We start from the raw sequence: 25,201 nt of genomic DNA on the forward strand, positions 1-25,201 counted from the left end.
AACTTCTAACCTCATCAAAAATGGTTTACAAAAAATGGACGGTTCACGATTTTTCAACTTGTAAAATGGGGCTAGAAGTTTTGGAATGAGCTGATTTTTGGTGAGGATGATCTCCTCACCGTAGAGATCATCCTCACCAAAAATCAGCCCATTCCAAGACCTCTAACCCATGTTTTGAAAAAATGTTTGCCAAAATGTTTGCCAAACTGTTGGCCACGGATAGGGACCCTATATATATATATATATATATATGTACAAGTGAACCACACAAACAAATCAATCTAATTAAAAAACCAATGCAAACCAAGAAATGAATGATCTCTACCTACCCCTACAAACCAAGTTCATTTTAAAGTAATGAACCATGATTCACGGGCTCGAATTCAAGTAGAGAGAAGCAACAAATCAATTAACATAGTGTTGGACAAATCACACTAGCCATCTTACCTGCTAGCCTCCTAGACTTGGATAAGTTGGTGAAATCATTTTAATTTGACATCCTTCAAAGAAATAAATCGAAATCCTCCCTCTTTCTATGTAACGTGTAGAAATTATATGTTCCTATGTCCCAAGTCCGTTGTAGTCTAGTTGGTCAGGATACTCGGCTCTCACCCGAGAGACCCGGGTTCAAGTCCCGGCAACGGAAACTTACTTTTGTTTTTTTTTTCTTTTTCTTTTTCTCGCCTTTCACAATTGAAATTTGTTCCAAAAAAAACTACTCTCTCTTCCTGACGAGTGTATTTTTGGCGGGGAAACAAAGCTTTCTAACTACAAACACGCAGACAAGTTAGGGTTTGGAGTTCTCTGTGTTAGAAAAGCAGATAGAGATGGAGAATAACAACAGTAGAAGAAGAAACAGAGGAATCGAAGAGAACACAATGGCGATTCTCGACTTCTCTGGAGTCAAAGAAACTCGAGATGTCAATGACGATAGTACAACTCTTCTTCAAATCTGTTATTTTTTTCCTTTTGTTTCCTCTTCATTCTTCTTCTCCTCTTCTGCTATTTTATGATTCAAAAAATTTCTTTGTTTGATTCTTAGAACTCGCCTTCCTCGAAGCTGTTCGCGCAGCTTCACTTGTCGCCAAAACTGGAATCCCTCCAACCAGGTACTTTTAAGATCTTTGGATTCAGTTTTTCTCTTCGATATTTCCTTTTGACACCATAGTAAACCACGTTTGGATTCGGCAATTATTCGGGGGGTTCAGTTTAGTTAATTTGGGATTTTTTACAAATGATTTTTTTTTGGATTTCTTCTGAAACCTATTTTCAATCTCCCTAAGAACTCTATCTTGTTCTTGAGATTTGTAGGTTGAAGAAGATAAAATGTTTAGGTCGAAGGGTAAATTTTTTACTGTATTTCTATTAATTCGTTTGTTTAATCATTTGGTCCCTTATTCAGTGATTTTCGGAGAATTCTGTGACTACTTGACGTTAACTATCTGAAAAATTCTTGCTTTTAAGCCATTGAATCTTCAAAAAGAAAGATTTATTGAATTTTCCTCTTAATTACAATTATTTCCTCATTCTCAGTTTAGTTGAAACGTAAAAAATTGTTAGAGCATAGTGATCATCTGAACCGTTCATCATCAAATTCTTATCAAATTGTTTTAATTTGGAGTCTGGCTGAATGAAATTTGTTCCTCCATTAAATTCTGCCTAAAATCACGTTTTTTTTAAACCAAAAGTGTATTTTAGATGATTCATAAGTTATATATTATTCTTGCAAGCTTGCTGATTTGGTAAATTCAGTGTGTTTTGATAACATGGCCTTGGTTCGAAATCTGTCTCCACTCACCCATTTAGTTTATCGCGATTCATCACACTTTTTTTTCGAAGTTCTTTCTTGTTGTTTTGAATTGCTATTTGATACAGCTTTCTTTGTCCACATAACTGATTATTTGTTCGAATTTGGTGATAAAGCAAAATGTTTGAGGCTATTTTCCAAATTCTCAAGGATGGAACGTCTATAGAACTGACTATGGCAAGTTACCAGCTCTTGAGTGAGTTAGACAAGGTAATCAATTTCTCCTTTACGTTGTTAATTTTTTAAGATCTCATGTTCAAAGATTGTTATATCCTTCTCATTAATGCAGCGTTTCCCTCGGGTGTATTTATCCCACTCAGACACATCCAAGTCGACTTGTAGTGAATCGTTTGAGATTGTTGTTGTCAAAGAGGTATTTTTATTCTTATTTCTACAAGGTAACGTTGAAATGCTCTTTTATTTACATAGCCTTTCTAATGATTGACTTCTAGTTCCACCTTGTTGCATGTGTAGGCTTGGTCCCCATTTGCTTTTGGCTCAGAAAATTCATATAGTGAGAGAGAAGCAACTTATAAAAACTCCGGCGATTCACTCGACTCCTTTGTGAGTTTATGCATTATATGTTGTTATATTTTTTTTCTAGTTCACATCATTTGCATTTAGCAGGAACCTCTAACGGGAAAATCAAATTTATGTTTAAATTGAATCTATCTGGAGTCTTCTTCTGCTATATGCATTGTGATGTTTAGATACATCAACTTTATCATTGTTGAATACTTGATGCAGATTGCTCTAGATTGCCCAATGATTGACTGTCCCTTGATGATTTTTGTTGAAGATCCGTGCTAGACTAACTAAAAAGAAAAGACACTCAAACAAACTCAACTGACGTCGAATCTGCATAAAACCATAGATTTTTTTCCATGTCAGTTGAGTGTATTTGAGTGTCTTTTTTCAGTCAGTTTAGTATTTAGAATTATTCTTCGTGTAATGCTTGGTGGAAGTCATACACGAGTATAATCAAGACGAGGCTTGTCTCTTTTAGTTGCATTGCCCTGTAGAGTTGTTTGGCAAAGTAATAACAGCTTGCATCTTTACTTACCCTTTTTTATGCGAAGACATGGACCAAATCCTATTTATTAGTTACAAAGGAAATGGTGTCCAAACCTATTTGTTTTATAAGAATGAAGATTGGTTGGGTAATTCATTTAACAAAAGGATAAGCCGTGGAAATCTACGCTCTTATCTTGGGCAAGTTGGGGAACTGAAATGTTGGTACAACAACTTGAAAAGGAATATTGGCACACTGCGAGGAGATTAGGGTATTGTCTTGGGCGGGATTTAAAACCTGTTCCCTTTTCCTTAATTACAGTAATTAGAGAGTAGACAGATTATATATTGATTCACTACCTGAGTCATATTCTAGTTGAATATTGATTAGTCTCTTTCTTAACCTTTGAGTCCATTGATGCATGATAGTTTCTTGCATCATTTTTCACTGTTTTTGCCAATGCTTTATTTCTTAGTAGCCAAGTATATTATTTTAGCCTTTATTGAAGTTCTTTAAATTTAGATTCAACCATTTTCAGGGGTTTTCTCTTCTAACACAGAACATCGCTCAAGAGTCCGGGATGAAGGTTAGATTACTATTTCATGTACATATGTAAGCACATATCTCTTCAAATGTATTGTAACAAGTTTTTGCATACCAGGGCATGGCATAATTTGTTGTAAGTTTGTAAGATATACCTTCATGTTGCATAGAAACTGCATCAAGATATCTTGATAGGGGTGATTCAAGATTTAAATTTATGGTCAACATAATAGCTGTTATAAGTTATAACACCCAAATCTGATGCGTTCTCTCTTAAATAGTTCCCAGCTGTTACAGACCCGCTTTAGTGTTTATAATGGATGCTATTTTGAAATAACAGGTGTAGTGCTGTTATTTTATGTTGTTATCTTAACTTAGCATCTTTCAACAATAATAGTTTTCAATTTGAAATAACTGCATTACTTAAAAATGATTCTTGTATTGTCTAACATCTTCTTGTTGCAGCTCCTGGGGGATATGTTGTTGTTTCAGTATCTTGTGAATGTTCTTGAAGGAGATTTCTTACCTCGTAACACTGTTTATAAAGGTAAGCTGATTCTGGTCTAACAATTTTTGTGCCATGATATTTGAAGTCACCGATTGGAAATTGACCATATTAAAGCAGTCTACACCATTTTATTACAGACACACTGAACTGGGCCCTTCTCCGCGAGTCCTTTCTCAACATGCTTCTGGTATCCCTTTCATCTACGGAGCTATGAATTGTTTGATGGAACATATTTTCTTTCATGATTGATAGTTTGGAACAACTGAAATGATGTGATATATATTATCTGCTTTTACCTTAAATTATAGTTCTTTCTGGTACAACCTCTCAGGGAAGCATTTCTCTGTGTTGACCAATTGTTAAAATGCATAGCTTTTCAAAGTGGATATAAATTTTTTATTTCATAGGTAGATATAACCATATAGTGACAAAAATCTGCGATTTTTTTTAAAATCGCGATTAAATCAAGATTTTTATGATTGTCGATTAAATAAAAAAATCATGACATTTTTGAAAAAATCTTTGATTTTACAAAAAATCACGATTAATCGTAATTTAATCAATAATTTCTGGAAAAAATCACAGATTATTTTTTTTAAGTATTATTTTTTCATTTACATATAAAATACATATTTTATACTTAAAATAATTATTTTTACTTTTTTTATTTATCCGATGTTTTCCCGACTTTATTTACTTTTGCATACTTTTTCTGAAGTTTTCTCTTGCTTAATTATTCCTGGACCCTGACTTTGTCACTGTGGATATAACTTGCAGGGATCAAGAAGGATCAGTTACAAAAGCTTAATGAAAGATTACTTATCAATTATATCTAAAGAATCACATTCAGGGAATACAGTCCATGAATGTGATGTAACTCTGGCTACTGCATTGATTGAAATAGAAAAGGGAACTTATATAGCTGTGCAGAAACTTCTGATGCTGGTGAGGTTCATTTGGTTTTCATTGTTCGAGGAATTTTGGTGCATCGATTCCACTGAAAACTAGAACTGTATTTTGGAACCTTTCTAGATTATGGAGCTTGATATGGCAAAGAAGGAAGCAGAAATGCAAGGTTGCACTTCAAGAGCTGATGGTGTTAGGTATTTTGCATGTTTTGCTTATTAGAGTTTGTTTGGATACATTGCGTTCATTTTTCTAATTTGCTTATCAAATCTTTGTAATGAATGTTGGTGCAGAACTCCCCTTGTAGAGATCATTCTAGATGAACTTACTTACAATAAAGATTTTCTTTCTCCATTTCTCGAGGTAAATCATTTGAGCCTTTAGATGTCTTCTTTTCGTATGATTATTCTTATATTCTGATCTCATCACTAAAAGCTTCCTATGATTGGTATTCAGTATTGCAATTCTCAGTTTAATTGGTCCAGCATGCTATGTTTCTTAACTTTTGCAAAAACAATTTGTTTTGGGTGTTTGGGTTTTTGTGGAAAAGTGTTGGGTCCATTTCTACAGTATGTCCCACTCAAAACCTTAGAAGTTCTAGTCTCAAACATAAACAGAAGACGAGACTTTGCCAATCTTTTGTCTTACTAATTTTTGCCAAGAAACAATCCACAAAAACATTCCAGATACCTCTCTCTCTCTCTCTGAGTCATCAGAATGGTATTCTTATCTACTTATGCAATCTTTTAAAGATAAGGTTGTGGCTGCATTTTCAATTGAGGGCAATCAATTCTGGACTGTGATGTTACATTCATATTGTATTCTCCATTAACAATCAGTGATATTTTTTTTACCACCATTCATAATCAGGGTGTGAATATAGTTGTGCAAACTAGTCTTCTTTTACTTCCTCCTTAGGTATTGTTACTACTTGTCTAACTACACAAATACGAGTTGTCCAGCACTTCCTATTTGGCGTTATTATTAAATTTTCTTGTCTTCTGTGTCGGTTCATCTTCCGTCAACTGGGCATCAACACTCTTTTCAATTCCCATGTGCAGATTCTTAAAGTTTCTTAGTTGGTCATTGGAATGCATACTAGTATCTTTCCGGCTGCATTTGTAACAATTGGTGTCATTTTTATTTTTTTGTAGCTTCCATTGCAACGACCTTCCCTTTATGTTCAACAACTTGATAAGGTCTAGACCTGATAGGTGGCCTAGAAGTTCTACCACCTTCATGTTCTTCTCGACGTTCATAGACATTTGAAATGCATGTTACGTCCTTAATGTGCATTCTCGAAATGATTAGGAAATACAAGAATGTATTCCTTATATGTGTAAAATATATGAAACTAAAGATCCCTAGACATCAAGGTGTAACGTAACAAAGTGGAGTGTATCTATGGATGATTGTAGACAAGTTCTAAAACTAGGAAGTACTTGGGTCGAACACAAGGATTGGGGTGGTAGATAAGGTTAGGGTTATTACAAAAGAAAGACAAAGAAGATGAAAAAGAAGTTTGTTTGTGACTCAAGAACCAAAAGATGAAAAAAGGGAAAAGTTGCAAGTGACTAACTAGTGTGCAAATTGATAAGCTTGATGTAAGATCCAGAAGAGAAGGGCTAAGGCATCAAGAGTAGTCTATCCCTTCTCATTTGTTTCTTAGTTAGTGCAATCCAATGAAAGGAGAGACAACTAATAAGTTGCTCTCCACTTAAGGTATAGCAATAAAAACTCTTGAATAAATCTAAATAAACATAAGGGTTTTCCCACTTAGGTATTCTTATACTCTAAGCACTAAGTGTGTGGGTGATAAAAGTGTGTCCTAAGCATTACCCATGCTTGACAGGAGAAATCAAATAACAACACAAGAAAACTCACAAGAAGATAACATATACCTCTTTACTTCATTAATCTTAGAAATGTTCCAAAAATGGAGTATACATGACATACACCATGAAAGATATAAAATAAGACATAAAAGTGGTGAGAGAAAACTCCCAACAATAAGCCCCAAAATACATGGATGCACTTTCTAAGTCAAAATGAGAAAGGTAATGAACATCCTCTCTAACCCTAGCAAGGGTCTTAGTCTAGCATGATAAAGCCAACACAAGACATAGATAATAAATACAAAAGAAAATAAAATAGAAGAAGAAGAAGAAGAAGTAGAAGAAGAAGAGGAGGAGGAGGAGAAATATTCTAAGCTCCTAGCTCCAAATGAAATGAGTCCAAGTCAAAAGATTGAAAATGGTGGAGGATCAAAGGTTTAAATAGAGAAAAGGAAATGATGTGGACGTTGAGGTGGTTAATGCATAGGTGGGGAGTAATGGTGGTGTGGAAGGGTGTGGTCTCCAAGTAGTCAAAAAGAATCTTACAATTTTGATACAATTAGGTGAGAGGAGTTGGAAGAGATAGTAGAGAAAAGCTCAATAAGTGAGGCATTGGTTCTTGGTGAATGTGTGTATGACATAGGGATTGAAGAATCAATAAGAGGAGTTGTGGAATCCAAAGAAGAAAGAGAGGATGAGAGCAGTTGGGATATGCATGCATGCAAAAGGCAATGATTTGCTCCATGTCTTACCACTTTTGACTCCATTTTGAATGTCCCAAGGTGGTGAGATCTTGCCATGTCATAGTTCCAAGATCAACGGTGTAGATGCATTCTCTTTGCATTGATAAAAGTGGTGTACTCGAGGAAGATCTAATAGTTCTTTGTGACTTTTGAAGGAGAGTGAACTCAATATCTAAAAGAGGATTTTAAATAGGCTTGGGTGGCCCATCTCCAATTAGAAGGTGACAAAGTACTTAAGGGCCTCCACAAGCCCATTTGAAGAAACTTGTAGATATGGGCCCCTATCTCTCTCCTAGAACCCTATAATCCATAGATAAACCTTGGGATCTCTCCAAACAATCACCTACACTCTCAAAATTGGCCCATCATGCTCATAGTCTCCAATATTAATCTCCATGATTGAGATTATCTTACAATTAAGAAAACTATCGCATAATGAACTTAAAACAATGTTTGGACTATTAACATGATAATGCTTATGATAATTATGTGAAAATAAGTAACATTCAAGCATTATTAATGCATCTTCGAAATATAGATGTGCATACTAGCCAACTCCCTTTTAATCTCAAGACTTAGCCCATTCCTGAAATGAACAAGTTTCTACCCATCATTCTTGATATTTTCACATCTAATGCTCAACTCATTAAACTTTCGCATATGCTCCATATCTGTTGAACTTCCTTGTCATAAAAGAAACATCTGATCATAGAGTTCATCCTGAAAATCAATATGTAAGTACTTCTCAAGATGCATCTTCATCTCTTCCCTAGGAGTAACTTATGGTTGCCCGCAAGTTATAATGCCTTCTCTCCAAATTCCTCCACCATAACTTGGAATGGCCAATCAACTTCATCATTGCAAATCTGACTCTCCAATCTTCAGGCATGTAATACAATTTGAAATAGTAAAAAATCCTTAAAATCTATACCACCTTCAAAATCCATGAGACCTTAGTGATGTCTCCCATATCATCACAAGGTTCAATTTTGTTTCACTCTAGAATTCACGCAACAGATCATCCACTGCGATTTGTGTGTGTCTCCAGTCAAACTTGCTACCTATTAACAATCCAATGTTTTGCAAATACCTGCGATCTACCTTCAAGGTTCATTGAGCCATCTCCATGTTCATTGTTGGGCTGTCCAACAACATCTTCACCATTCCCTTCTTTTGGGGGTATTTTCTATCAACCAACCCACTACTCCAAAAGACCGATCTGTTGGAGAGGGGGAGAACTATGAATATAAGAGGGTCACAGGGCTGAACTGGAGCATTACATACCCAAGAGTGGAGGAAAATATGCACTCAACACTCCAATGCCTTGTGACTCCTTTTTTTTTTTTTTCACTTCTAGGTTTCCTTGCCTCTCAATCAGTTTAAGAAGCCATTCGACTTACTCAAAGTCTTTGAGTCTCTTCTAAATTTTTTTTCACTGTGTGCCGCTGATAGGGACATCAGAGATCTTGGGTCATTATTTAGTTGATTTTATAGCCTACTAATGAGTTGGACGGATGTCGGTGATCTAATAGTATTTTTTTTATTTGTTTGAGGTTATTTTAGGAATTCGATTTGAGTCTGGATACTATTCACGTCAGTTTTCTTTAGACCTTATTTTGATAGGTCAAAACTTGTCGTATTATGTCATTTGAAGGTTATTCAATTACATATCAAATGAGACCAAGATTTTGTAATTTCGATGAGTTTTGAGAAAGTAATGGTCAAAATACTGATAAGATATCAGTTATACGGGATTGGGTTCTCAAGGTCAAAAGCGTCAATGTTTAGTCATGCAAAGATTGAGATTTAGAGTCTAAAACATGAGAGACTATGTATATGACTACTATAATTAATTTCAAATAGTAGTTGGATGGGTAAGCTGGACTTGAACCCATGACCTCAAAGTTTCTTTCAATGTGTCAAACCAATTGAGCTATGGGTCCCATCTACTTTCAATCTTGGAATTGCACTAGAACTTGATGCCCTTTCCTGTTTTCAATTCTTATCTGTAACTTATGTACACTAGAAAAATATCAATTGCCCATCCACATAAATAGCATGTATGCATCATCCTCCTCAAGGCCTTATCCCAAAGATGTGGGGTTGGCTATATCGCATACACAATAGCATGCACATGTTAAGAAAAGACAACCATTTCATCAAGGAAATTTACATTCCAAAATTTCTATCTCATCAAGGGAAACATAGATTAATCACAATTATTGTCTCCCACAATAATTGTCTTGCAATTAGGGAAAGCAACCACATATCACAGTCAAAATTTCAAAACTAATACTCATAATTTGACCTACTTTAATATCCAACAACACAAACATTGATCAACGACATTAATTGTCTCAATAAAATTTCGAAATATGAGAATCAGCCAGTGATAAACCAAGAAAACCTAAAGAAAATTAAGAAATTCAAACAGTGATCAATGAAATAAATCTAAAACATTGAATTATCAGCATAGTTTTAGGATAGTTGGTTATTGCAGACCCAATTTTGTAGGCAAGTTGGTATTATAATTTTGATTTTGTAGACAAATAAGTTTAACAATGAATGGGTCTATTCATGGTTGAAGTTGATACCAATATCATGGTTTTGCAGTAGATTAAAGAAAAAAGTATAGAGAACTACAGTGAATGAAAGAAATGAAGAAAACAAAGAGGTGTTTAAAGCTGAATGAAGGTTGGGAGGTTGGTGTAGGATTCTCTTGATTGGCGGAAATTCAGTTCCTAGAAGGGGTGAAAAGAATTCTAAAGAGGGTGCACATTTGGAACTGCATGGACAAGTTACTGTGCAAATATCTTGTGACTCCAAACATCCTGAAAATTGCAACATGCGAGCATTAACCATTATGGCAGGATTTGCGCATGACCTAGAAAGTGCCATAGGTTTTTTGCATTTGCATATATGACACTTTTGAAGGATATTGCCATATTGGTAAGCCCAAAACAATTTAACCATAGAAGAATACATTCTTGTAACAAATTTTCCTAGTATTGAGGGTTCAACATTGTTATTTCTTTGCCAATCACAACTTAGTAGCTTAAGTCGGACATTTTCAAGCTAAAGTTAATTCACCTGTCAACATAATCTGTTCCCCATTTTATTTTCTTTACTTTATATTAGTGTGCAAATATTATCAGGTTTTGGTTTCTTTTTATGGACAAATAGTTCTTTTGATTGAGTGTTCATAAATCTTATGTTTTATTCTTTGAAATTATTGTTTATTAATTGATGATTGCTTTATAAAAAATTGGATGAGGAAAATGATTCATGTAGCCAGCCCTTAATTTTTTGAACTATGATGACATTGGAAGTGTTGTGAGCATATACCAATTGGAATTTTTTGTACACTAAATTTGAGGATTTTTTAATTATTTTCTTTTGTAGGTCTTTTTTGAGCCTAAATGGAAACTAGAAATAATTTTACAGTATTTTTGGAAGTATGTAACAAAGGTAAGCCATCCCTTTTATATTTTTAATGAATCTTTGTATCGCTTAATGGAATTCTTTTAATTAAGATATGTATATATTATTTGTTTCCTTGTTCCTCACTTCAAGCAAGCAATAATGAATAATGATTGATTGTAGGGGTGTATTTTTTGTTGTTGTTTTATTTATTAATAATGGTAAAATTTTCATATCCTAGGAGAAATTTTATTAATGCATCCCTGGCACAATGATAGAAGGCTATGTTAATCCCGTCCTGAAACTTAATGGGTGATATAATCAACTAGTAATTGTTGAGTGTTGTGTTATCCGCCTCCATTCCTAGGTGTCATGTGCTCACGTATTGTGCCCCAGTTCAACCTGTGACCCTCTTATATTCATAGTTGCGCCTTTCTTATCAGATCGGTCTATTGGGTTAAATGGTTTGTCAACATGACATCAAAGTGCTAGGTTCGTATAGGTCACGGATTCGAGTCTCCTCAAAAGAATTTTCCACCCTTATGGGTGAGGGGAAGTGTTGAGTGTTGTGTTATCTACCTCTGCTTTCAGGTGTCACATGCTCACATATTGTGCTCCAGTTCGACCTATGACCCTCTTATATTCATAGTTGCATCTTCCCCATCAAATCAGTCTTTTGGGGTAAATGGTTTGTCAACAGTAATAGACTAGTCTATGTTCAGGATGCTATATTTAACATTGTATCTACAGGTTTTGGGTAGAAAAGAAAATAGAAGAGAGAGGAGAAAGAAAGATTAGAACTTAAACCCTATCCTAAGTTTATTTTAATTAATTTCTCTTTAGAAGTACATAAATTCCCTTGATGTTCTATAGCCATAATCTAGATTACATAAGAGTTGTTATCAAACTGCCTTCAACATGAACAAAGTAGGCAATATTTCTTTATGTAATACTCCCCCTCAAGTTAGAGCATGTATGTCAAACATGCCCAAAATAGACACATGCATGAATTTTTATGGACTTTGGAGGGCTTTTGAGAGAATATTAACAACTCGTTCTGTAGATTTGGGTATGGACTAGTGATCTTGCCAATCATAATGTCACATATAAAATGCATTCGATTTAAATATGCTTAGTGACCTCATGGAAGACAAGGTTAGCAGCGATGTAAACAAATTTGAGACATTTAAATCCCCCTTTGAGAATTATAAAAGGTCTTAGAGACCACATTCTTCCACTTTGAGCTTATTTCTGCTATTCATTCATGGATCTATGGTCTTGATGCTGAAAAATTGTTGGTTTACATTCTTGCCTCAACAGATTCACAATTCTATCTAGATAATTCAGTTTCTGCCTTTACAAACTCATGCTTTTATATCGACAGGTTGATGTGATGTAGGACAACCTAGGTCTTATCGATTCTAGACTTGTCAACTTTAGAAAGGTATTTTGGGCTATGAGTTTTGAAGGATAGGTTTTATATATAATAGGGTAGGTTTGGGTGATCTCTTAATTGGCTAAAAACTGAAAAATTATGGTGAAAGATGAAGAAGGCGATAAAGATTACCTTGGAACTTGAAATCATACCAAGATGGCCTCACGCCATATCCAATCAATGGAGTTGTAAAAATTTTATTTTGTCATTAACCCTTCTACTAACCTTGAATACCTAATAATAAACTTCTAAAACAAGTATGATTCAAAATAACAAAAACAAGATAAATAAAAGACTCTGATCCCCTAAAATTCAATCAATCTGTTAATGAACTACAAAACCCACTGAATAACGGCCCATTGACACCTATTTTATTAATATTCTATGTCCACATACATATGATTCCTATTATATTAATATTCTCTATATTTTAAGTGCTGAAATTAATTGGCTAAAAATCTTGGCTTGGTGCCTGAACTGTAACCTACTTATTCCGTTCAAACCTAAAGCCAGCAGGACCTTGAAGCCTTTCTGAATGCCCCATTTAGAAACTTGGTTGAAGCCTCATCGTTTCTTTCTTTTGTTTCTTATTTCAGCCATCCGTTCGCACTCGAAGGTCAAATAATTCCTCGGAGGATGCAACATTTGTTGGTGTCTTGAGGTGCCTTTCAAGTGACTCCAATGCAAGAAGCGTTGTCAAAAAACTCAGCATCGAAGTAGCTCAAATGCTTCTTGCACATGCTTTTCAGGTAATTGGTTCTTCTTATATAGTGAAATACGTCGATTATGTTAACGTCAATCGGAATTTAAATTGCTTTGTTTATTTAAGTGTATTCTGTTGCATATCTACGGACTCCATAATATCTTATTCCATTATTTCCTGATATATACGCCATAAATTTCCAATCTTGAGTTGTTCATGGTAAGACGATTGGTATGTTTGGGGTAACAGTCTTAGGGCTATGAAAAGCCCCCTTGCTTCCTTTTTTCCCCTTAATTTGCCCCCTCTTTAGATCTCTTTCTCCAGTGGAAATAATCTTAATTGTTATTATAATATAAATACGCTACAAATAGGTTTTATTTTGCATAAGAAGTATATCTCGTCCATATATGGAACCCGGGAGACCTGTTTTACCCTTCTAAAAGGGATAGAGATGATAAAAGGACACCCAACATGAAGATTCAAAATCCTTCACATTAGATAAGGATTTTCACATAAGCTTTTTGGTAGTAATTGTGACCAACAACCATTGATCTAAATTGGTTTATGGTTTTTCTTAATTGTTTTTTTCAGATTACTCGAGCTGCAAAAGTAATAAGAAAAGACATTTTGTGTCTTTTTGGGAACATGGACTTGAATTCAATAATTTCAAAGTCTAAATTTGGCACATTTAGGAGGACCAAATTCTGTGAATTATTGGATATTTTCCCCCATAAACTTATCAATTCCCTAGCATTTTTTTCCTTTCCTGGGGAAGACTTTGATTGAGAGGGGAACAAAACATGGACACTTGAACACACTACTCCTCTTCCCCCATGGAAATAGGGCATGAAATGTGTTGGGTTTGATGCAAAAGATGACCCAACTTGAATTCATCTATATCGGGTTTGGACCATCAAAATGCGGAACTGGAGGCAGTGATGCTAGTCACTTCCAAGTCAAGATTGGTTCATATGTTTGGGCACTTGGATACAAATCAGATTTGGATCTGGGTCTTGAATTCTCTTGTTTGGTTTCCCCCAGCCTAACCCTCATCTGATCCATGTACAATAAAGTTGACATTGCATGATATGTAATTGCTCGGGTCTGGGTCGGACAAAGTGGGTTGAATGTGGTTAGTGCTTAATCTTACGATACACAGATCCGACTCCAGTCTGGCCTATTCATGCTCTACTGTAAGGACCATTATAGCCCATTCCAATATTCTTATTCTAGGACACGTGGAGTTCACATTGAAAAATTATGGAATCTTTTCATATTGTACCTTTAGTCCACATTTGATAGTGTTAGAGTTATTTTCTATTGGGTGGGCCCACGTCTTCATTTAAGTGTAAGTGGGCCCCACATGCTTTTATAATATAAATATAGAATATGAGGGGTGAATCTATTCATGTTCGACCTTCTATCTCCTCTTCATCTTTTCTTCTCTCATATTTCTCTTTTGGATTGATCCTTTGACTTAAGACATCTACAATTCTAATTAGAGTTTTAGTAGGATTTCTATTTCTAGTTCTAGTAAGATTTCAATTTCATAGTTATGTTAGGAGTACAATTCCTTGTTAGTTTTTAATTTTTTTTTTAAATTCGTTTTAATTATTTAGATTGTAATTAGAAGTGCTTAGAAGTATCCAAATTGAGTTGCAATAAGATTAGAAAGTTGCTATTATGTTATAGATAGCTTAGGAATGTTAATTTTTAGTATTTTAGTAGGATTCTAAGTTTTTATGGAGTTATCTATATAAGGAGCTCCAAATCCGAAAATTGATAATAATAAATAAATAAATTCTAATTTTTTTAAAAAGGTTTCAGACCTTTTCCTCTTGTGGATTCTAGTAATCCTATCGGTTGAAGACGATGATCTTCCTTGTTCATAATCGTGATTTACTTCACGCTCTGCTACATCATTCTTGGTCTCTAATTTGGTATCAAAGGTTTTCTTCTCTTATTCTTTTATCTTATTTACCTAATTTTCTGTAGTTTTGGGTAAAAAACGGTTTTCATCCATAGTTGTGTTACAAGTGAAACCCTAAATGTGTATTTAGAGCATTGTTGGTGGCTGTGAGTTGTTGTGATTGTTTTTTTTTTTTTTTTTTGGGATTTGTGATTAGTTTTGGGAGCTTTATTGGAAGATTTTCTGCGTTTGTTGGTGTTTAGGTCGTTTTTTGGCCGTTTTCAAGGTTTTTGATTTTTTTTAAAATCGCGGCCTGGGTTTGTCATCTACCATTGCCGCCCATCTCATAGGTGTTTTTACACCTATTCTTACTACTTTAACGGTGTTTTTGCTCTTCGGTGTGTTTTGATATTTTTTATTAGATCTCTTCGCTCTCTAACTTTTAGCGAAGGTGCTGTTTTTTTCTCTATCAGGTTTCTACGCAGTTTTTTTGTGTGGATTATTAGTGCTGGTTGTTCATGATTTTTGGGTAGTTTGTCAACTTGTCTTTTAGTACACATCGATGGCTACTTGGGTTCCCATGGGTGGTAATCGTGGTGGCCATAGTGGCACACGTGGTAGTGGTGGTGGCTTTGGCTGTGGTACTTATAGATCCAGTTGGAAGTGAAACTATTGTGGAAAGATTAGGCATATAGAGGATTACTGTTGGGACAAATTGAGACGTCTTGATTATGCCCACCAAGCATTCGTTTATGTCTTCAACCTCTGTTACTAAGCCCTGTGCTCCCAAGACCATGGTTACTAATTCTAAGTCTTAGGACAACATTACTACTTAGCTCAATCAAATCCTCCAAAAGTTGTCGAATCTACCCTTTCCTTCATTTGCTCCAACCGCAACCATGGCCAATACGCAAGTAAATCTGCTTGTGTAGGTATTCAATCCCCTTCATCTTGGGTTATTGATTTTGGAGCTAGTGCTCACATGTCTGGCATCTCCTCAATCTTTTCTAATTTGTGCTCCTCTGAATCTCATATTGTATTAGTTGATGGCTCTTTTCGACTGGTGCTTGGAACTGGTGATCTACATCCCACCAATTTCATGACACTAACTTCTGGTTTATTTGTTATTGAGTTTCCATTTAATCTTCGTTTTGTGAGTCAACTAACAAAATCACTGCATTGTTCTATAATCTTTTCTCCTACCTCTTGTATTTTTCAAGACCTCAGGACGAAGAAGGTGATTGGTTTAGGGCATGAGCATAATGAGCTGTATTTTCTAGACCATGATGAGTTATTTCCTACTTTGAGTGTTATTTTCTCTCCTCTACAATAACATTATCACTTGGGTCACCCGTCATTGCAGAAGTTGTGTCAAGTTGTTCCAATGTTGAGTCCTATTTCAGTTTTGGAATGTGAGGCTTGTCAATTAAGCAAGCATCACTGTAGTAGTTTCATGCTAGTTTAGAGAGTCGTCAGTTGAGTCCTTTTGATGTTATCCATTCAGACATTTATAGTCCTGCAAGGATAAAGAGTACTTCTAATTTTTCTTATTTTGTCATTTTTATGGATGATTATTCTCAAATGACTTGGCTATTTTTAAGGAAGGATTGTTCTTAACTACCCAAAATCTTTATAGCATTTTATAATAAAATATTTGTCCAATTTGAATGATGTGTTAAATTTTTTTGTTCTAACAATACCCTTGAGTACACTCAAAACTGTACGTTTGATTTCTGCAGAGACCATGGTATTATCCATCAGACTACTTGTCCACACACTTTCCAATAAAATGGTATTGCCGAGCGTAATCTCCATTATCTTTTGGATGTCACTCACATCTTATGGTTTGACATATACGTTCCCAAATCTTATTGGGCAAATGCAGCTGCTTGTTACCTTATTAATCGGATTTCGACCCTTTTTCTCCTATCTTCCTCTCCTTGTTTCTTCTCTTCTTCATATTTTCTTCTCCTTTTACTCTTATTGATTGATTCTTGGTCTCTAACTAATAAGACTTAGAATTTTAAAATTGATTGCTTTCATGTGAGGATAATCTCCATGATCCTAAGCTTTCGTCACTACAAAACATCTCTTAAATTTTCTCAATACGGTCTCTACAATGTTGTGCCAAAAATTCATGTTGGAATTTTTTTTTTTTTTTGTTATATATACACTACTTGGGATCCTCTAGTAGTATTTTTATCCTCTAGCATCCAAGTGGGTCCATCCAACATGGACTCTGGTCCTTGCTTGAGTCAACTTGTGTGACAAAAGACCCTCTATGCACATGTTAATGGCATCAATTATGCAAGAACTTCAATTTCTTTATGTATTCAAATTGCAAATTTTTTTAAATATAAGTAGACTGAATTTTATTAATTATAGAAACAACTGGTTGAGATAACCTACTACAATACAAGAGTTAAATTACAAACCACAAGTTAAAATACAATGTTAATTTGAGCATAAGGATTCCCATTTAAACACAAAATCATCAAAGAACACCCCTTGGAGTCTGAATCCAGTTTGCTCCAAAAAAAAATATGAACCCCAACACCTCCAACCTTGAAGCTCCACAACATGCCCATTGAACACACTTCGATTTCTTTCTCCCCATGTTACCTGGCATATGGCATATTTTTTACCCGAAAACACATTACGGTTCCACACTTGATATAATGACAACACTGAATTTGGAAACATCCATTAGCAATTAAAAAGAAATAAGAAATTGACCCATAAACTATGAACAAGTGGATAGTGAATCAAGATGTGGAAAACCTAATGCCCATTCCTTTTACACATGAAGCAAAAGCGGTTCGACAAAGTCCCTTATCATAAGATTATCAAAAGAGAGAATTTTACCCGAAGCAGAACCAAATTCAAAAAAAGACCTTCGAGGGTATTTTGAGGCCCTAATGGGGCCAACTAGGAAAGAAAGTACCCTTTGTGGTGAAACAAAGTCGTGAAATGAGCTTACCGTGAGGTTTTTGTCCTTTGTGCATGTCCATACCCTCTTATCAATCTCTAACAATTTTATTGTTTTCTACTTAAGCTTGAAAGTCGATTCTGCCTACTCTTGAATCTCTCAATCATTAAAACCCTTTCTGAAGCCAAAATTCCAAGATGTCCCTAACCTAGAATGGTTCAAAGAGTCAGCAATTTGATTTTTCTTTTTCAAGGATAGTGCATAAAGCGTTGAGAATTGAAAGGATAATGGAGAGCTATCACACCAATTATCCTCCTAAAAACAAATCCTCTCCCCGTTCTCTAAACTTCGTGTTAACACTCATAATGCCCCTCCACAAGCTAATACCCGAAGGGTGGCTTCACCTCTTTACTCACCCACCTAAGGATTTTTTCCCCATACTTTGCCTTAGTAACCTTTCTCCGAAGACTTGATCAAACTTCCATAACCATTTCCCTAAAAGGGCCACATTAATCAACTTAAAACCTTTTATGCCTAATCCTCCATTTCTCGTTGGCAAACAAATCACCTTCCACTTAATCAAATGGAATTTTCTTTTCCCTTCTTTGTCGTTCCACAGAAAATCCCTAAGCATTTTTTCCAATTTTAATTCTACTCTTTGGTATGGGGAACAAGGATAATTGATAAACCGGTATGCTCGAAAGTGTACTTTTGATCAGCGTGACTTTGCCCCATTTCGAAAAATACCTTGCTTTCAACGAACTCAACCTCTTCTCCACCTTTTCCGTGATGGGCTCCCAAATTTCTTTACACCTCGAACCTGCCCCCAAAGACAATCCTAGATACACAGAAGGAAAGAAACCCTGAGAGCACCCAAACATTACAACCCTTCTACGAGTTTCCGAAACTTGACCAATTGCGAAAAACTTTGATTTTCCTAGTTTTATCCTCAGACCCGAGTTCCCATGGAAGCAACAAAGAAACCCCCTCAAGAATCTTACCTGATCTAAGGAGGCCTCAAGGAAAATAAGAATATCATCCACAAACTATAAGAACGATATTTGTTCACCCCCACTTGAAAACCTCCCAACTCACCAATGCTTCTTTCTCTCTTGATCAACTTGCCTAAAATTTTTGCCATGAACGCGAAAAGAAAATGTGACAGTGGATCCCCTTGTTGCAAGCCCTTGGAACTATTGAAATGACCCGTCGGACTCCTGTTGATAAGGACCAAGAAAGAGGTAGAGGAAACACACTTCATTATTCATCCAATCCACTTTCCCCCAAAACCCATCTGTCTCAACATGTACCTCAGAAAATTCCAATTGACATGATCATAAGCTTTTTGAATGTCAATCTTTCACAACAACCCCGAGATTCCTTCCTTTAGTCTTGAATCTATGCATTTATTTGCGATAAGTACACCATCAAGGATTTGTTTGCCTTTGATGAAAGCCCCTTGTTCATGACCTATTAAGCCTACTAGGACTACTTTCAATTTTACTTCCAAAATTTCAGAGATGATTTTGTAAGTAGAGCACACCAAACTTATCGGTCTGAAATCTTCCACTGCTCCTAGGAACTTATGGATCAACGCCACAAAGGAATCGTTTAGACCGTAATCTAGAAAATTTCACTCTTGAAGATCCACTACTACTCTCATCAAGTCTTCACACATTGTGCTCCAACAACTTAAAAAAAAAAAAAAGCCAAAAGCCATTGTGAAACCATCAGTGCTCGGAGCCTTGTCCACATTCATCTCTTACACCGCTTTGAACACCTCTTCCACCTCAAAAGGCCTCTCAAACCATTCCCTTTGGACTAAAGATCAGTGTTGTCAAATGCAGTCACATATATTATTTTCAAAGTGAAAATTGCATATGTAACAGTCACATACCCCAATTATGCTATCTGCCAATATGCGATGGCATATTTTTGTGTGCGATGACATAATTTTCTGCATTTTTTTTTCAATTTTTTTCTTACAAGATATGCCATCGCATATGCGATGTGCAAAATTGCATATGCAAACAGCATGTGTTGGTCGCACATGGTTGCATATGCTATTTAACATTGCTAAAGATATAGTCTCAAACTCCAAAAGATCCAGATGAGGCCAACACACGTCTTTCCTTGTACAAATCTTCGTAAAAATCCACTACCTTTGACCTAATCAATTCAAAAGAATTTTGTACAATTCCTGGCTGCCACCATGCATGGAAATATTCATGTTCAAGAATCTTATTGTCCAGAAATAAAAATTTCTCGTTTTCAAATGCCTAGTTCCAAACAAACCATTTGAATATATGGTTTTTCTCTTCTCCCAATGCATATACATTTAATAATTAAAACATAAATAATTCATATATTTTTATAAGTTTCTAGTTTCTTTTCTTTTTCTTTTTATATTATTATTGATATTTTTAATATGTTTCTATATTTTCATGACTGTGTTCATTTTAAATTTTATCTTTTTTTTTTCTTTTCACTCATTTATCAACATTCTCAGCTTTGCTGAGTTCAGTATATGAATGTGTTGTTTCTTGATTGCCTAACAATCAAGTCCATAAAGCTAGATCAGTCTCATTATCGTGATTCAATCAAAATGAAATATTATGAGATCCTTTACTTTATATAGTTGCTTTTGTTTCATTATCATTTAACTTCAATGAAACTTTTTTTTGTTTTTGTTTTTGTTTTTGTTTTTGTTTTTGGCCTTCACTCTTTTATCACATTATGGGGGATACCTTGATAATGCGATATAAGAGCTGGTTGATGAGATTAAAGCGGGACCAAATACAAAACTAAAAATATGAAGGACAATCTTGGAAACCAAGGGTTTTTTTTATATAAGTTGGACCTAGGTAGAGTATATGTTATACAACCTTAGTATGGGTATGGAAAATGTGATATGGTAGTTAGGACTGTTCGTATTTCCAATTGTGTTACTAAGGTTCAATAATCCCTGAAAGAGGAGAAGATAGATAGAGATGTCACCAAGGTTCAATAATCGCTAAAAAGGGGAAGATAGACGGAGATGTTACACTTAGGATTAGGGCTGGCAATGATACAATTTTTGTCCAATATCAGATCTGATCCGAAAAAATAGGATTCAGAGCTGGATTTTGAATGTTTGGATCGGATTTCCATTACAATTTAAAGATTCGATAAATTTCAGATCGATTTCGGATTAACATCAATCCGATCCGTAAAAAGTCCAAACCGATATGACCTAATACAAAACGTCTTCCTCTTTGTTTAATGGAAAAGATGCATCCCCTCCAGACTCTCTCTCTCTCTCTCGGATTCTTAGAATGTCGATCGCAAGACCCTAATTTCTCATCGGATTTGGTTCATAGGGTAAAGTTTTTGGATCGGTAGCAGTTTGATACTGATCCAGTACCGAACCGATGCCAGCCCTACATAGGATTAGAGCTAGTTGGCTTAAGTGATCATGTCTAGGTGGCATTTTTTCAGAAATGCCAATCAAACTAAATACTAAACTTTACAAGGAAACGAGGAGATTGGTATTATTTACAGGACAAAATATTGTTTGTAGAATAAGTGATAGCATTGTTGAATCTGTAGAGATCGATGATGAGTCTAAAAACTGTGAAGGATAAAATTAGGGATAAGCACATCTGAGGGAATCTAAGATTATCCCTGATAGGCGACAAAATAAAGAAAAGTTGATGGAGATGGTTTAGATATGGACAAGAAGCCTGATGATGGTACCATGAGGAGGGCTTGGGTTCAGATTGAAGGCTCCAAATGGGTGAGTAGATGGCTAGTAAGGATATGTGTTGATGTAGTAAGAAAAGATGACACACTTTAGCAGAAGATATGATTCTAAATAGAATTGTATGGAAGGATGAGGTTCATGTTGTGGGCCCCCAAATAATTGGTTGTGGCATTTGGTAGTGATGATGATGGAACTTCTGTTAGAAATTGAGTTGGTCATTTAAATTTTTCTTCTACTTTATTAACGTTCTTTTAACTACTATTCTCCTTCAGGCCTATTTGTCTCTACAACATCATACTGAACTCATTGCTTGTTCAAATGAAAACAATGGAGATAGCTCTCTTGTGCAGATATGCAAGGATCTGATTTCTACTTTTCATACTCTCAGAAAAATAGACAAGTAAGTCTCACCATTATTTTCATGTGATACTTGTTCTTCACTTCTGCTTTGATTTCTATACACTCTTTCCAGAAATTTTTATAGCTTGTTGTTGTGAAAAATTGCATGCATTATTTTGTTTAATCTGAAAAAACATGTACTTAAAGGTCGTAAGACACAAGATCCATGTTTTATCTCTTCATTGTCAATTCAAAAGTGCACTCCATGGTTTCAAATCTCGATTTGATCTCTCGTCTTGGATAAGATAAATCATTTAACTCGGTTTACAATTATTTAAAATCATATGTTTATATGAAAATAATTATATTTTTTATTATAAAATAAGCTTCATTAGAAGATATTTAATCTTAAAATCATATTTTATTTAGATATTATGTATTTAAATTGTAAATTTTTTTTATTATCATTTTTCATTAAAATATACAAAATCCTGGTTGACTCGGTCGAGTCTTCTCGTTTATCTCGCTAGATTCCGCATAGTTGGGACTCCTTGTCTATTCATCTCATTCATGGATGATACTGAGATGACTCGAGTGAGTTGCTAGGTCTCGGATGAGATTTGAAATCATGGTACACTCAGGTATTTCATCTGCGTTGACTGCAATATCAGGCATACGTTGTCATAAACAAGATGCATTTTCTCTCCGTTGAAATGTCACAACTGTCTACGTCAATGAATATTTACACCCTTTGCTTGTTTATGAATATAACAATTTTTTAAATGAAGTCTTGAAAGAAATTTGAGGATTGTTCCTTTTTTCCATTACAATATAACCTGCAAAACTAATTATTATCAAAATAAACCAACTGAGAAATCATATTTGGCTTCTTGATCAAACTAAAAACTAAGATTTCTTGAAGTAAAAAATGGACTCCATGTAATAAGTTTTATTTAATAGTATCACATCTATCCCTATGATCTTGGGTATGATAATCTTTGTAGACTCAAAACACATGTATAATCAAGAATCACTCTCAATGTCACGTAAGGGAGTTCTTGGAACTCAGAATGAGATATTCACCCAATACCCCATTGGCTTAAATGTGTTGTACTATGATTACACACTCTTATCAACTACTAAGTAGCATGTAATAGAACTACATGAAAGGCATTTCAACCATCCATCCTCTAATTTAGAGATATTATATTTGTACCCCAACTTTTACTTATTACACCCTAATTACTTTAATTTTTTTTTTTTTTATCACTTCCCAACTAAAAATTCACACGTGCTGGAAGGGGTGACGGGCATGTCCATGGGATTAGTCAGACTAAATCTGGATACCCATGTATAAAAAAAAAATTATCTTCATAATACTTGCACAAGATTAATAAATAAATAAATAAAACAAAGCCTAGAATTGCCACTAAAAAAAAACCCATCAAAAAGAGCAAGTTGACATAAACGACAATTGTCTAGTCCAACCTCTTGATGTTGATCTCGTGCTCTTCACATTCTTTTGTAATGTGAGATAATAGTTCACCTTATTAATTTTTTATTTTTAAAATTTGGTTGGGGTGTAATAAGTAAAAGCTGGGGTGCCAATAGAAGTTCTCCTAATTGAATTGGTTTGTGGCCATTTTATACTCTCTCATTTATCAAATCGTTTGTGAGAGGGGGCTCACTCAACCATTTTACCATATTTATTACCTTGTACATACGAACTTCTGTTTCCGCTTTGTAGGCAAATGGAGATGACAACATTTGGAAAGGAAGCACTGTTTACTGCAGCAATGATCGTCTCAACAAAATCAAAATCATAAGAGTTTCATTGAGTAGAGAGTTACAGGTAATCCCAGTACTCTTTGTACAGTTCAGTTCTGGTTTTCAAATATTTAAATAAACCTTAAAGAATGTCTGGGATGATGTAGCCAGGACATGTGTGAGAAGAAGGGTGTTAAGAAATGTGAACACGTAGCGAGAACTACATCCACCAAAAATGTTTTAACTTGCTTTTGAAGTAGGAATCTCAACGAGGTGTTGATTATTATTATTATTATTTTTGGGCTCAATTTTTGTAGAGGTATGGACTCAAGAAGTTTGATGTAACATGCCCTGCTGGTTAAGATATTTGATAGAAAAGGGGGTGTGCAAGTTCGTTGGTATTATCAAATCTTTATCATAAACGTTTACTTTGAATAGTTTTTCTTTTTTTTTTTTTTTTTTTTTGTGGAAAAAAATGTATACCTATTCCAAGAGATATTTCATTAGATATAATCAAATTTCATTTTGGAAGAGTGATCTCTAAAAGTAATGAAGTACCAAAATTCTAATATACTCGGGATAACAAACAAACGGTAAAACAATGCTGTTAGTGAGGGTATGAATCTGAATGGTTTGCAGCTTAACTTGGATTATAGTAAAGCCTTGTAGCATCCACCAAACTCAAGTGTGGCATTACTCGTCTTCTTTGATCATAGATCCTGAAATAAATATTGCCAGAAGAAAAAGTTGTGGAACAGTTAAGATCTTTTGTGACTTTTCTGTAATACAACAATTATATCTCATACCTTCTTGTGCCATACAGATGGAGATATTTTCTCCAATGCTAGTTCGAAGTATTGATGCTCCATGGATGATTCATATCTAAACTTGCATTGCCTAACATCAGTTTCTCTTCTAGGGCATGACAGAAGATAAAAGCACGAGTGACCGAAATCCGTGGTCCTGAAGCTTTATTGGCCGTGACAAAGAATCACCAAGTGAGGTCCAAGTCAATTTTCAAGATAAAACATGGACGCTTTTGACATTTGATACGTTAATCCTGTGTAGAATTCATATCCTATCATGTTTGATCATAAATTTTTTAAAAATATATTGGATTTGTAAAATCTTGAGTTCGTTGGATAGGTAATTTAATAAACTTTTAAATGATACAAAAATCAATTTAATACGATAAGTTTTGACCCTTGAAAATAAGGCCTGAAAAAATGAAGTCACACATGCTATCTCAAATTAGACTCCTAGATTAATGAGGAAAATTCAAAACTAAAATATAATAAATTTAACTGATATAAAACTAATCCCAATAAATAAATAAAAAAGTGATCAAATGAATAATTCTAGACCCAATTTAAATAATTTTTAAAATTACTGCACCTGCATAAGGAAAGGTTTCAAATCAGTTGTACTTCAAATCTCCGACCACTAAAACCTGACAATTCAATCCCTAGTCTCACAAAAACAACCCAAAAATATAAATGGTCTCAACTCTCACCTCGTTTCGTCAAGATCGAACTTGCAGCAAATCAATATCATACATTGTGTGTTTAAATTTGTTGCATGGTTTTAAAGGGTTGAAGATGAG

At 34.8% G+C, this 25,201-nt stretch overlaps 1 protein-coding gene and 1 non-coding gene across 8 annotated transcripts; both read left to right on the top strand.

Moving 5' to 3' along the window:
- Positions 1–573: 573 nt before the first annotated feature.
- TRNAE-CUC (transfer RNA glutamic acid (anticodon CUC)) lies at positions 574–646 on the top strand. Its single transcript has one exon. It is a non-coding gene; the product is annotated as a tRNA-Glu (tRNA).
- A 63-nt stretch (positions 647–709) lies between these two features.
- On the top strand, positions 710–24,854 carry SNI1 (negative regulator of systemic acquired resistance (SNI1)). Of its 7 annotated transcripts, none has more exons than XM_086453509.1 (16): positions 711–933; positions 1,043–1,109; positions 1,924–2,017; positions 2,097–2,180; positions 2,282–2,371; positions 3,358–3,405; positions 3,828–3,909; positions 4,008–4,057; positions 4,648–4,815; positions 4,903–4,973; positions 5,070–5,139; positions 10,757–10,822; positions 12,806–12,958; positions 21,765–21,892; positions 23,579–23,683; positions 24,518–24,854. In XM_086453509.1, exons 1-15 carry the CDS (start codon positions 828–830, stop codon positions 23,655–23,657), a joined length of 1,356 nt encoding a protein of 451 aa, XP_086309635.1. In that variant the 5' UTR covers positions 711–827; the 3' UTR covers positions 23,658–23,683; positions 24,518–24,854. The 7 variants fall into 7 exon arrangements, with proteins under 7 accessions (XP_086309638.1, XP_086309635.1, XP_086309633.1 ...); XM_086453507.1 differs by lacking the exon at positions 24,518–24,854 and adding an exon at positions 23,766–24,020; XM_086453508.1 differs by lacking the exon at positions 24,518–24,854 and adding an exon at positions 23,770–24,020.
- The last annotated feature ends 347 nt before the right edge of the window (positions 24,855–25,201 follow it).

The sequence above is a fragment of the Akebia trifoliata genome, chromosome 9 (genome assembly GCF_017979445.1).
Source record: "Akebia trifoliata isolate Shusen 1 chromosome 9, ASM1797944v1, whole genome shotgun sequence".
In the NCBI taxonomy this organism is placed as follows: Eukaryota; Viridiplantae; Streptophyta; class Magnoliopsida; order Ranunculales; family Lardizabalaceae; genus Akebia; species Akebia trifoliata.